Source organism: Sinocyclocheilus grahami, unplaced genomic scaffold, assembly GCF_001515645.1.
Source record: "Sinocyclocheilus grahami isolate Dianchi unplaced genomic scaffold, SAMN03320097.WGS_v1.1 scaffold10.1, whole genome shotgun sequence".
NCBI lineage: Eukaryota > Metazoa > Chordata > Actinopteri > Cypriniformes > Cyprinidae > Sinocyclocheilus > Sinocyclocheilus grahami.
The window spans coordinates 973,658-986,474 of NW_015505189.1; the positions used below are offsets into that span (position 1 = coordinate 973,658).

Consider the following 12,817-nt stretch of genomic DNA (forward strand, 5'->3'; position numbering starts at 1 on the left):
TACCTACAATGACTGTGCACTGTGTAAACAATGAGTGACGTATACGCGCGAGAGATCACTTCCGGCGCTTGCGTAAACTACGCCAGAGCGCGTACACACCTCACGCACCAGATGCCGTGCGCGTGCTCAAAGCAGTTAGACATAGTGGAGTATTAGAGGTAAAAATGATATAAATACTGTTCGGTTTCTTCCACAAACCGATCGTTAGGACATCAGTGTGTCATCACGAGCCGCAGGGTTTAATTTGGATTTGTCTGTGCATGTTTTTTTTTACTCTCATAGATTTTGTTTCCATTGCCATGCATTATACGACTGCTAGACTGCAATTGCTGGGGTTAAAAATCTACTGAAGAAACAAAGTCACCTACATCTTGGATGCCCTGGGGGTAAGCAGATAAACATCACATTTTCATTTTTGGGTGAACTATCCCTTTAATAGGAATAGATTTGGACAACACTCATCTCAACCTTTATCCTTTTAGAAGCATGCAGTTTTTCTCTTTTCTACATGCATCTCTCTCTGTTTTCACATTGTTTTCAACATTTTACACTCACTGCTATATGAGACAAGAAGCTCTGTGGGGAAATTGGAGCGCAGGTGGAGGAGCAGCAGCCACATATTTACTCCGAGGCTATGAACAAATCAAAGACACGCTGAGACTGTGTGCTTTAGTGAAACCCTCGACAATCCTGTAACCCCCCTGTCAGTCCACCTCAATAGAAAGGAATGCTTCCTTTATCTGCCTTCTATATAACTAACTGAGAAGACTGAGCCTGTTCCTGCTACTGACATATGCTTTCTTTATTTCTGCGTATTAGAAGGCTCAATGCAAATGCGAACTGAATTTAGATTCAAGACATTTTATTGATGAACTGGTGGCTATTAAGCATATAATGACCAATTAGTGTTTAGGGCTCATGAAATTGCAATCAGATATGTTTTCATTTGAGCTTCTCTTCATGTCTTGTAGTGTATGTTGGTTTTCCTGTCTGAACCACAGCGGCTGATCTGTGCAACTAAACACCAACGAGTTTTTTGCTGTAATGCAATGCGACTTTGCTTCAATGTGGTCGCCACTAAATGGTTGAAAGACCTTTGCCCTCAGCCCCTGCTACTTGTCTGTTCAGCTCAGAATGAGGCGAGCTGACAGACCTCTCGCTTTTTTTGTCTGGCAATGATGTCACAAAAGAAAAGCACAATAGATTGACCTAGTTCATCTCAAAGTTCACATTCTTGTTCTGTGCAGGTTGTTAGCTTTGCTAGACACAACACTGGCCATGGAAATACTGTAGAAATAATGCAAGTCTTCTGTGGTTTGTCTCTCTTGAGGCTTAGATAGGACTTCAAAACATGTTGAATCATTTCAAGAGATTTTATCAGCACGAGAAAAAAAATAGGCTCAGGAGTTTGCGTCTCAATTGTCTACACAGTCATTATAATTAAAAGAAGAAGTGTTATATGATTGAGTGAGTTTTTTTTAATGGCTGTGGAGTGGGAAATAACATAGTAATGGCGAGAAAATGTTATGAATTTGAGCAAAAATTCCTTTATTTGCACAGTTTAAAACTGGCAACATGCCCCGTTTGAATAAATGGACTTCACCAGCTTCCTTTCAGCAGTGCTTGGAGAGAAAAGGGACATTCTTTGACTGCTGTGAAGTCCACATAGCTGGAACAATGGCAGAGGGAGAGAGGGCCAAAAAGGGCGGAGGCAGAGACGCACCCTTCTCAAACCTAGCACAGAGGAACTGGGTACTCTCAGTGGTAGTCAGTAGTCTGCTCTGTTATAGCCCGATTGAGCCATCATCTTTCAATGTGATCTCATGAGAATTTGTATGTATTTTACATTAAATGTGGTTCTACAAAACATACATTTACTTACATTTTCACAGACACTGAAGCGTACAATACTATACTGGCGTATTTACAGCATCTAAACGTGCAATACATATTGACAACACCTAAAACGTAAATAATTTACATGTGAACAACTTCGCAGACTTACAAATTAATCCTTATGAATATTGAAATTGCGGCATTAACATTTTATTGCATTCAGTTGTCATATTAATGGCATTATGCTTTCAACTGCATTTATAAATGAAGTTTACTCATTTACTTAATATGAAATGATAACATTTTGTTGTTCTGTGTGATTTCTGCTGCCAACTCGTTTAGAAGAATAATGTTGAACAAGACTACACTTTAAACCAGGGCTGTCCAAACTCGGTCCTGGAGGGCCGGTGTCCTGCAGAGTTTAGCTCCAGCCCTAATTAAACACACCTGAACCAGCTAATCAAGGTCTAAACCTGGTCTGTTGAGGCAAGTTGGAGCTAAACTCTGCAGGACACCGGCCCTCCAGGACCGAGTTTGGACAGCCCTGCTTTAAACCCTTAAAATTAATAACATTTCTGCAATCGCCTAACCATTAATTATCATGTAATAATATTTACTTTGTTTGCCATGAGACACAAAAGGCGTTTTCTCCGACGTACTGTGACTGACAATAGAACCATAAAATGCAAACGCACGTAATAACAAAAGGAATTAATTTTATTCTTGCGCTGTAATCCAAATCTTCAGAATCGATATGACTGCGAGGAACAGACCCAAACTCAAGCCTTTATTCAGCGATCTTCATCTCCATCCTGAGCAGCGACCGTAATCATCAACAACACACTCATCACAAATTCAAAAATTGCAGCTTCAAGAAGCTTTACAACAGGTTTAATGGCAGGAAAATCGAACACTCATTGGCTCTCGCCTGCTTTGTCGGAGATTGCGACGTGCCGTGTTACTGGTGAGGTGTGTTTGAATGAAGTAGGGATAACTGCAGGGTGGAGCAGTGGGCGTGGCAAAAGATTAGGGCATGCCAAAAGGTAGGGGGCGTCGAAAGGTGTTTCTAATTGGTTAGAGTTAGGGGTTAGTTTCTGTTGTGGCATTCACCTTTCGGCACCCCACCTTTTGTCACGCCCATTACTCCAACCTGCAGCTATCCCTGTCTTGTTTGAATGAGAAATGCGCGCCTTCCTGGAGTGGATCTTGATAATAATCTGGATAATATTTTCAGCGATTAACATCTTAAATTCTGCACCTCACACAAAACTCACATCAGAGAGGACTGCACCTCGTCATTTGGATTACTTTTGGTACTGCTCTTGACATGTTTGCAATAAATAAATAATTAGTTTTCAGTGTTTTCACGACACATCATTAATCTGGAAGTCGGCCATGTTGGCGGCACTGAACGTAAACAATGCCATTGAACCGGACGGAACTTCCTAATTTTGCTGATTATTGCTGCTGAAAAAGTTCAATTATTGTCGTGTTTTGGGCTGTACTAATCGGAGAGACCGGGAAAAACATATGGAGTACTATAGACTGACAAAAGTTATAACAAATCAAGGAGAAGAGTGCAAAAAAACTTTCTGAGGAAAAACGTGAAAGCTGTGACATTTGCCAAGTATGGTAACCCATACTCTGAATTTATGCTCTGTATTTAGCCCATCCAAGTGCACACACACACCCAGAGCAGTAGGCAAACATTAGTTCAAATGCCCAGAGCAAAGAAAGCACTGTACATTCATGTCCCCACCTACAACTCCTGCTAGTACTGAGACTCGATCCTGTGACCTTCAGGTTACAAGGCCTACTCTCTAACCATTAGGCCACAACTAATTAACATTTAGTTAATGGTGCTATAATTATTATTATTGTATTCTAGGAGCCAAAGGAGCCAGCTCGTACAGATCTTTACCACCTGTTAACTTTAATTTGTAAAAATTCCACGCCCTTTCCTGCTTACTAAGTCCTTCTCTATATGATTTAGCAGCTTCCACATGTTATTTCCATGGTTTAGACATCATAAATTAGTAAACAACATCTTCAGTAGTACATTAACCATGCAATCCATGCTGTTGTTTACATCCGAGTGTCTCCAATATGGCCGTGCATCTGGGTAACTGACCAAACCGTGACGAAGGTGCAAACGCTCTATTGTGATTGCACTTGTCTGTCTATCATGTTTTTCTTTATACTGTACATATTGTTTTTAGATATGGTTATGGATAGGTTTACAAGTAGGAGAGGGATTAGTGACTCAAAATATATTTTTAATGCTATAGTGTTACTACTATGGTAATTTTTTGTTTTATGTCTTTTCGCTAGAAAATGGCTAGGTTTAGGTTTGGGGGTAGGTTAAGGGGTCTAAAAATCGAAATCGCTTATTGATAAAATTATAAAAATGCTACAAATATCTTATTGATATACAAAATGCATAAATATGTTTGGACAAAGACACAATTTCTGCATTTTATTATTGTTCCCAATTTCAGCGAAGTATAGCATACATATATAATGTAAAAAATTACTGTAATTTTAGAAGACATAAAAAAGTTATAGATCTAAGTGGACATTTCATGCGATTTAAAAAAATTATGTAAAATACTTCAATGTGCAGTTTTTGGAAGTGAAAAGGAACAATTCATCTTATAATGTACAGTGGAAATATGTAAATTGGCATTCCCAGAATCCTCTGTTTAGCAGCTCACATTTGATGGTTTTCATTGAAATAATTGTTTCTTCTTAGTTTTTTTTCCTTTCTTGTCAGTTATGTACATTTGGGATTTTCCATTCTAACATTTTACTGTTTTGTTATATATTTGTATTATTTTCATTGCTTGTATTTTGTGTCAATTTTTGGTTTATGCTTGTAAAGCACTTTGAATTGCATTGGATGTGTTTGAAAGGTGCTATATACAGTTAAAAAAAAAGTATGATTGATTGATGGTTTGCATCCAAGTAGTGCATTGTTGTTGGGGCCTGCAGTATTCGTTGGCCAGTGTGGGTGGAAAAACTATGAAACTAAATGACTAACCACAACATAAGCAAGAAGATGACAGCTGCTGTTGTGTAGGTTGTTTTCATTACAGGAAGGTTTTAGTTTGTTTTGGTTTCTTTTTTTCCATTTTGAAAATGATTCCTTTTCAAAAAGGCTGTCAAAATAGTGTCCAGTAAGTCCAAAATTACACATGAATATTTCCTTTAAAAACAGACAACTTCCCTTAAACCCAAGAATATTTGTCGCCACAGTGTAAGTATAGGCTACCTTTGTGTCAAAACACTTTCAGAAATGTCTCACACATATTCTTGACACTGTATGGGATAGTCCAGGGGTGTCCAATCCTGCTCCTGGAGGGCCGGTGTCCTGCAGAGTTTAGCTCCAACCGCAATTAAACACACCTGAACCAGCAAATCATGGTCATACTAGAAACTTCCAGGCAGGTGTGTTGAGGCAAGTTGGAGCTAAACTCTGCAGGACACCGGCCCTCCAGGACCGAGTTTGGACACCCCTGCGATAGTCGGTTAATCAGATATGTTGCAAAATTTTGTCAACTCAGTCTGGTGAAAGGAAGTATGTATGTGCACATTTGCTGTTTAGATATTTTTATCATTGCTCTTTCTACACAGTTAGCAGTCATTTTCTATTAGTATTTCTTTTATCTCACTTATGTGTCTCTCATACTCTTTGTTTATGCACGCATGCAATTTCATAGTAATTTAGTTGTTCTAGAACACATCTCATAATAGTAGCAGCAGTGGTAAAGCACATTAAATAGTTTCGTCATCAGACCGAATCGGGTAGCTTGCAGGTGGTGTGTTTTGCATAATGCCACAACAGGTTTGATGCATGTTTGTGCTTTAAGTCGGTAAATGCAGGAAAGCCACAGTGGTGTCTGATCTTTACAGCGAAACTTTAGTGTAATATTTTACATTTTGTTGTATTACAATTTTTGAAAGCTACAGAAATCAATATACACTGACTGAGCTCACTTGTGAGTTCAGCATTTCTGAGCATGTAATTAGTTTTAGTTTCAATATATTTCTTCTGTTTTTCCACTTGCAGAGAAGAAATTCTGTGATGAGGCAAGTAAGAAGCCCAGTGGAGCAAACATGTGAGCCAATCATCATTTTATTTCAGTTTGTTAGTTTCCCTATTATTTTAGAGTGTTATGAACTGATGTGGTCTATCATGCAGATAGCAAGAGGGGATGTTGTGCATGCTTATAAGAGCACAATCATGACAAGCTTAAGTATTTGTGAAAAACAGGGTGAGCCGCAAACAGGAAGCTTAACCCATGACTACAATGGCTTTCTAAATTATGCTCACTTTTTATGCATGGACTGCCAAGTGTATTGTTGGATTTTTAATACATTAAACACAAAAGATTTTTATTTGTCACATACACGGTTATATACAATACAACTTGCAGTGAAATGTAAACCTGGTCAGCTACTCGGACTGTCCATTACATATATAAATATTAGAAAGTACGCCTTATAGCCTACTTTAAAAAAAAATTTGATCACATATGAATGTGTGAAAATTACTTTTTTAACTCTTTCCCCGCCAGCTTTTTTGAAAAAAGTAAAATTTTTTATCATTTTTTATCAATATATGAACATGCAACACATCAAAATAAAGAGACTCTACTTTTAAATAAAAAAAATCAGTTTTATTCTAACTTCAAGCATTAATTTTTTTATCAACACTTGAAATGTAGGTAAGTTTGCATCTGCTTACAAATGAGATTGTTTGTTTCTGCGTCTTCTTCGTCTGTGTTTTTGATCGGGAGATTCTGGACTCATTCAGGAGATGCGTAATAGTGCCCCTTAGCATATAACAGTGAAAACATGGAAAATTCCGTGTTTGGCGGGGAAAGAGTTAATAACATTTATGCATGTGTTGATAATGTCTAAATGTATGTTTTTGTGTGTGTTTGCAGGATAGAGGAAGTAGTGATGAAATCCAATGAAAGGGGTCGGCTGGATCTACCTTGTGCTCAGAGCACAGTCATTGAGATGAAGGAGGGTTTCACAGGACTCAATTTCACTCTGCCAGTAAATAACATTCACCTTATAGAAGCAGAAAGTTCATATAACCTTTGAGTCACAGGAAGGGCTCTTTCTAGCATATGAATAAATATAAATGTTGCATTCCAGGCCCCTCGAACTGCAGCACCAAACATGATACCCTCGGTTTATCTTCCCTCCTGCCTGAAATCAAAGTCAAGGAGCACATCCAAAGTGGTGTGTACTTACTACAAAGACAAAGCATTATTTCAGGTATGGCAATATTTGTCCAGCAGACATAAATCATGTGGATTATTTAGCTTCCATTGGCCTACCAACATATATATACAGCAATGTACAGTATGACATAACAGTGTTTGTGTTGTGTAGGGGGGATCGTCTGATGCAGTTCTTCTGGATGACATAGTTGGACTCTCTGTGGAGAATGAGAGCATCAAAAACCTCTCAGAACCTGTCAGAATCAGGTTTCATCACTCTCCTCTCCCAGTAAGCCTTTTTGTGCATGTTCACTATTTTTTAAATACTTTCTTAAGTAATACTTTCTTAAGTTTGTTGTGATGTTAAAAGGCTATTTATAAGCTTAGCAACAACTATAGCTCACATAATTTTCCACTGAGTAGACTAAGTGTCTGTTATTTCCTTAACACTGAAAACCACATGACAAGGCTGGTGAGGTGAAGCCTGATAAACATCAAATTGCTGATGTTGTTTTTGGTATTTCAATTGCAAGAGCCATTTACTCTTAGGAAGAATAGCATTGATGAATCTCTTTACTGTATGTGCCAAGCCACTCTCTTTGAACTGATAATTGATATATTTCTCCTATCCTCTTCTATTTCATTTCACAGACTAACCATTCTAGAAGATGTGTTTCATGGGACACAAGACAATGTGCGCTCGAGTCTTCATTTTCATAGACACATCAACACTCAGTATTAGACATCAAGCAAATGTTTGATGCTAGCTGTAGCACAATTACTGATTGTTCTGTTGGTGTGTCTCTCTGCAGATATTGAAGTGAATTGGAGATATGACGGCTGTGAGACTGTTGAAATTCATGACAGAGAGACAGAATGTAGCTGTAATCACCTCACATACTTTGCCATTCTTGTGGTGAGTAGCAGGTTACCAAGAAAATGACAATCAAAAAAAGTTTAGTCATTGCTGGTAATATTTCTCACTGAGAGACAATCTTTATGAATAAAAGGTATTTCTTTCATGCTTGGGAATATGCATAGCCAGTGGGACAGATTTGTTAACAAATCATGCCATAGAAATGAAACGATACCAGAGATGATCTTATTATCGGGAGATACCAAGCAAGTTTCAAGGCTCTACCATTGGAGAAAGCGCAATGGTCAACTTGGATCACGTGTGCCTTGATAACCAATTACATCACAGCCTTGATGTCATAGAGTTTCTGTGTTCTGAGTTGTGACAGTCACTGTTTGTGGATACCAAACTGCAAACTGAATCCTACCTGTCGCAAAATTGTCTGTGACTTCTCTCATTAAACAGCATTTTTTTGGTGTAAAATCTAAAAACAGAACAACCCAGAATGAATGTTTAATGGCAAACATGTTGAAGATTAGCCAATAGGCTGTCAGCTCATTAAATAATAAGCTGTTTTCCCATAAAAGCAGTTTATTTAGCATAGTGAAACAACTGCTCCATTGAAATCTTTTAAAAAATGGCCTCTGGTCTTCTTCCCAGAGTTACGCTCTTTTTTGCTAACCTTTGAGGCTTTTCTTAAACCAGCCTTGATGGTACATACCTTGTCTCTTTTTCTTCATTGCTTCAGCAAGTGGAACAGAAGGCTACAGTTCGCCATCTAAAGGCTCTGACATTCATTACTGCTGTGGGCTGTGCCGTGTCCTTAGTTAGCTGTTTGGTTCTCTTCTATTGGCTCTGTAAACGCAGGTGACTGTGACTTCAGTGATTTGGATTTCATAACACTTACAAAAAATGCTTGTTCAGTGAAAATTCTATTGTGAATCTCACCGTTTTTTGTTGTTGTCTTGTTTTGTCTCTGCTTTGTCTCTGTATACCAAAAGAGGGAAGAAAACCCAGATCTCACTGGTGCACCGTGGTCTAGTGGTGGCGATATTTCTTCTGTGCTTGTTCTTCATTCTTACTGGTGCACTGGCCAATGTAGGAGATGAAATAGTTTGCAAGATAACAGGATCCCTTCTGCATTATGCACTGCTCAGTACCCTCTGCTGGATGGCTATGGAGGTGTTTCACACATTCTTGTTGATCCGCAAGGTGTTCAACTCAACTCTTCCGCCATGGATATTTTACTTGGGAGGCTTTGGTAAGTGATAACATGATTATGTATTTATTTAAGTATTATTTAAAACAAGAAGAAGAGTATATAATGAATATAAACATTATAATTAATAACTTCATGTTTTTCCAATTTTAGGTCTCCCGGTTCTGCTGGTTGGTATACTGCTCTTAACAGGAGATATATATGGCAAAAGGAGTATTGTACCAAGTGATGATGTCAACAATACTTACCACATGTAAGAAGACATATGAAGAGTTCAGATGCAAAAGCCTCTTAAGTGCCGCTTGAAATCTTCTTCTAAAATGAACATTTTTATCAGGCTCCTATTGTTTAATTTCAGTTATTTCACTTTAATGGCAATGAAAAGAACCTATTCATTGCCATTAAAGTGAAATTACTGAACCTACACATAGAAGCCTGATAAAAATGCTCATTTCATTAGTGGCACTTAGAGGCTTTTGCATCTGAACTCTTCATATATATAGAGTACTGACTATTAGATATAATCGTTTATGCGGTATACAAAAATTAAAATAAACTCTGCTCTGCTCTGTTCATTCAGGTGCTGGATGTTGAAGAATGAAAAGAGCCTATTGGCTCATTACATCATTAATGTTGGCTTACTGGCTGTTGTGGTGAGCTCTGGTTCAGTCATGCTTTTCGTTGTGGTGCGTGAGATCCGCAACCGACCTGACTGGAAGAAGATTCATGTGGCTTTTCTTAGTATATGGGGTCTCACCTGTCTGTTTGGCACAACATGGAGCCTGGGTTTCCTGGATTTTGGCCCTCTGTCAGAGGCCATTCTCTTCCTCTTCTGTATTATCAATTCCTTACAAGGTAAGGTGTTTTTTTTTATCACAAAATAAACAAGGTCAAATCATGGCTAGGCTATTGTGTCAATGTAACCTGAGTTCCTGTAGCAGCATATAAAAATAAAACTGCCCTGAAACTTGTTTCTTTTTCTTATCACTACATGTTTGCTTCAGAAATCTTGAATTTAACTCATTAGCTTCCATTCTGTTATATAAAATTGCCTTGATATTCCATTTCCTTGTATTCCAACAGGATTTTTTCTCATGCTGCGATACTATGCTCTTGAGCAGATGAAAAAGAAAGATAGGTCCATTTCGGATGGGAGCAGTTCTGGATCTTCAAAACAGCATATGTTACAGACTCATGAAAAGAGTTAGAAGTCTGGTGATGCTCAAAGAGTGTCTCTCTGAAATTGCCAAATTTCACTTCTTTCAGAGATGTTACCATGAAAGATTATTCACAAAGGGCATTTGTAAAGATCCTTTCTCACCCTGCAGGTCAGGGTGTGGCATGTTCCTCAGATGACATTGCACTGATACTGGGTACCAGAGTGTCGGGTAATTGAGTATAAATGCTTCACTTGTCATAAGCTGTATTTCTGTATTCATATTCTTAGTACGAGTATGATAGTTTGTTTCAGCCTGGCACTTTAGCTTTTTTACTACGGTGTAAAACTGCTGTATTCTTTGTGAGATATTAATAGGAGTTCTAGGAAATCACTTTTAATAATGAATTTAAAAAATATTTTCATTTTGTGGTGAAAAAGTTGTGTAAGATAAGTTAAGGCAATGTTGTAAGTTGAAACTGCCAAAAAAGTGCATTCCTCATGTATCTTCAGGATCAAGGTAAATGAGCTCAGCAAACGCTGTATTAGTTCTGTCAGATGTAGGTGGCACTTTTGTTCATTCTTCAGAGTTTTGTAGTGAAAGAGTAAAGCACAAACTTTGTAGTTTGTTTTGTTTGAAATATTTCTGATGTATGTGTATTTGTTGGAATATTATAATGTAAAATATATAAAAATCAATATTATTGGTGTTGTGATTTTTTTCTCACCTTTTTGAACATGTTAAATTGGACATCTTTTACAGAACCAGGCAGAAAGATGGATAAAAACCCAACATATTAATAAAAAACTTATAAAAACAAACTATTTAGAAAGTTCTTTATAGCATCATTATAGGTCAATATAGCACTTAAGCACAAAAAAAGGGTTCTGCTTTTGTTAGAAAACGCCAAACAGCCCTGACCTTTTACTGTTTAGAAACATCTTTTCGAGCATGTTAATTCAAAATAAGAAACTTTATTTGTTTGATCCATTAAAAAGAGAAAATAACTGGAGTTAGAGTTAGCTAGTGTAAACAGACACTGAGGAGGATGTATGCAGAGAAGTAAAAACACAGGCAACATTTTCCATTTAAAACCCAAGGAATGACAAACAAAGAATGACCATTAAACAAACTAAATCACTTCGAACTGTAACCCAGCAAACAAGACTATGAGGTAGGTGTGAATCAGAATATTAAAAATGATCATTAGGTTGAGTGAGGCGACCTCTGGTGGCAGGTGTTTGGAGCTGCAGTCTCGAGACCACTGCGGGAATAGGCCTGTGTGAGCATCTCTCAATCTTGCTACTGGAATTTTGTCTGTGCTTCTACGCAAAAATCTTCAAATTGTAGTCGGATAGGGAATCTATGTGAAAGCAATGTTTTTTTTATTTATTTTACAGGCTACTCAGTGGGATATGATTCTGGGCTTTGCTGTGGTATTTGATGCATGTTCCAGGTCATTGTTGGTTTGGAAGATGAACCATCATCCAAGTCCCATGTGCTCTTGAGCATATTTCCACCAGGAATTTTCTGTATCTACCCATTAGCTTTATGATTTTTCCAGTTACCTTAACAGATAAAATATCCTCAAAGCATAATACCACCACCACAATTTATCACAGTCAGAATTCACTTTACTTGCCAAATAAGTTGCATTTACCAAGGAATTTGCATTGGTGGTTTGCTCCAACAAGTAGACATGATATAAGGTACTTTTTGTATGACATTGCATAGAACATACAATATATACACATAGCCAACGCACAATATGTTTAACAATTATTATACATGAAATACTACATAAGAGTCCGAGTCTCATTCTTGCTTTACGTTTTTTTTTTCCCCCCCCAAAAAAATGTTTATCACGATCTGCTTGAATGTTCTATTGTCTTTATCATGCAGGCTGGGAATAATCCCTGTATCGCATTCTGATGTTCTGTGGAAAATTAACATTACGGCCATTACGTTCCCCTTTGTTCAGCTTGATTTTCATCTGAGCTCCAACTTGTTCACCGAGTTGCAGCTCCTCTGTGGAAAGTTACATAAAAGGGGTTTTACTGACTCTGGAGTAATCACTTACACACATACACTTGCTTTGGATCACTGACATACACATGAATTCACAAGAAAATGTATCGGAGTACCTTCCTGCCTTTGGAGGCGGCATTCCAAGGCATCAAGGCACATCCAAATCCAAATTCTGCTTCATTTCCTGTCTCTGGAGGTACCTTCTTCTGATCGAATGCATCCTCTTATGAAAACTTCACATGACTCAACATCTTTGAAGAGATGACACCTACTGTCACAGTGCGTGCGGGGAGATGAAGCGAGGACTCAAGTGCAGGAGAAAGTTATTTATTTTAATAATGAAAATGAAACAAAAACAAAAACAAACTCAAACCACCCTGAGGGGGAAAAACAGACAGGCAGGCCTAAAGCTGCACCACATGCAGCCACAAAACACACACAATGAGAAATGACGGATCAGCACAGGATGACAGACACAAGGAGAATA

General features: G+C 37.9%; 1 protein-coding gene across 1 annotated transcript in view; it reads left to right on the forward strand.

Moving 5' to 3' along the window:
* Positions 1–10,947, forward strand: part of LOC107593220 (adhesion G-protein coupled receptor G5-like) — a 23,806-nt gene extending 12,859 nt beyond the window's left edge. Inside the window, exons 3-13 of the mRNA XM_016282853.1 lie at positions 5,906–5,954; positions 6,786–6,900; positions 7,003–7,125; positions 7,243–7,359; positions 7,722–7,764; positions 7,883–7,986; positions 8,675–8,793; positions 8,928–9,187; positions 9,299–9,398; positions 9,726–10,000; positions 10,229–10,947. Of these exons, the coding sequence (XP_016138339.1) occupies positions 5,906–5,954; positions 6,786–6,900; positions 7,003–7,125; positions 7,243–7,359; positions 7,722–7,764; positions 7,883–7,986; positions 8,675–8,793; positions 8,928–9,187; positions 9,299–9,398; positions 9,726–10,000; positions 10,229–10,353 (1,430 nt within the window). The 3' untranslated portion in view covers positions 10,354–10,947. The remainder of the gene's footprint in view (positions 1–5,905; positions 5,955–6,785; positions 6,901–7,002; positions 7,126–7,242; positions 7,360–7,721; positions 7,765–7,882; positions 7,987–8,674; positions 8,794–8,927; positions 9,188–9,298; positions 9,399–9,725; positions 10,001–10,228) is intronic.
* Positions 10,948–12,817: the final 1,870 nt, after the last annotated feature.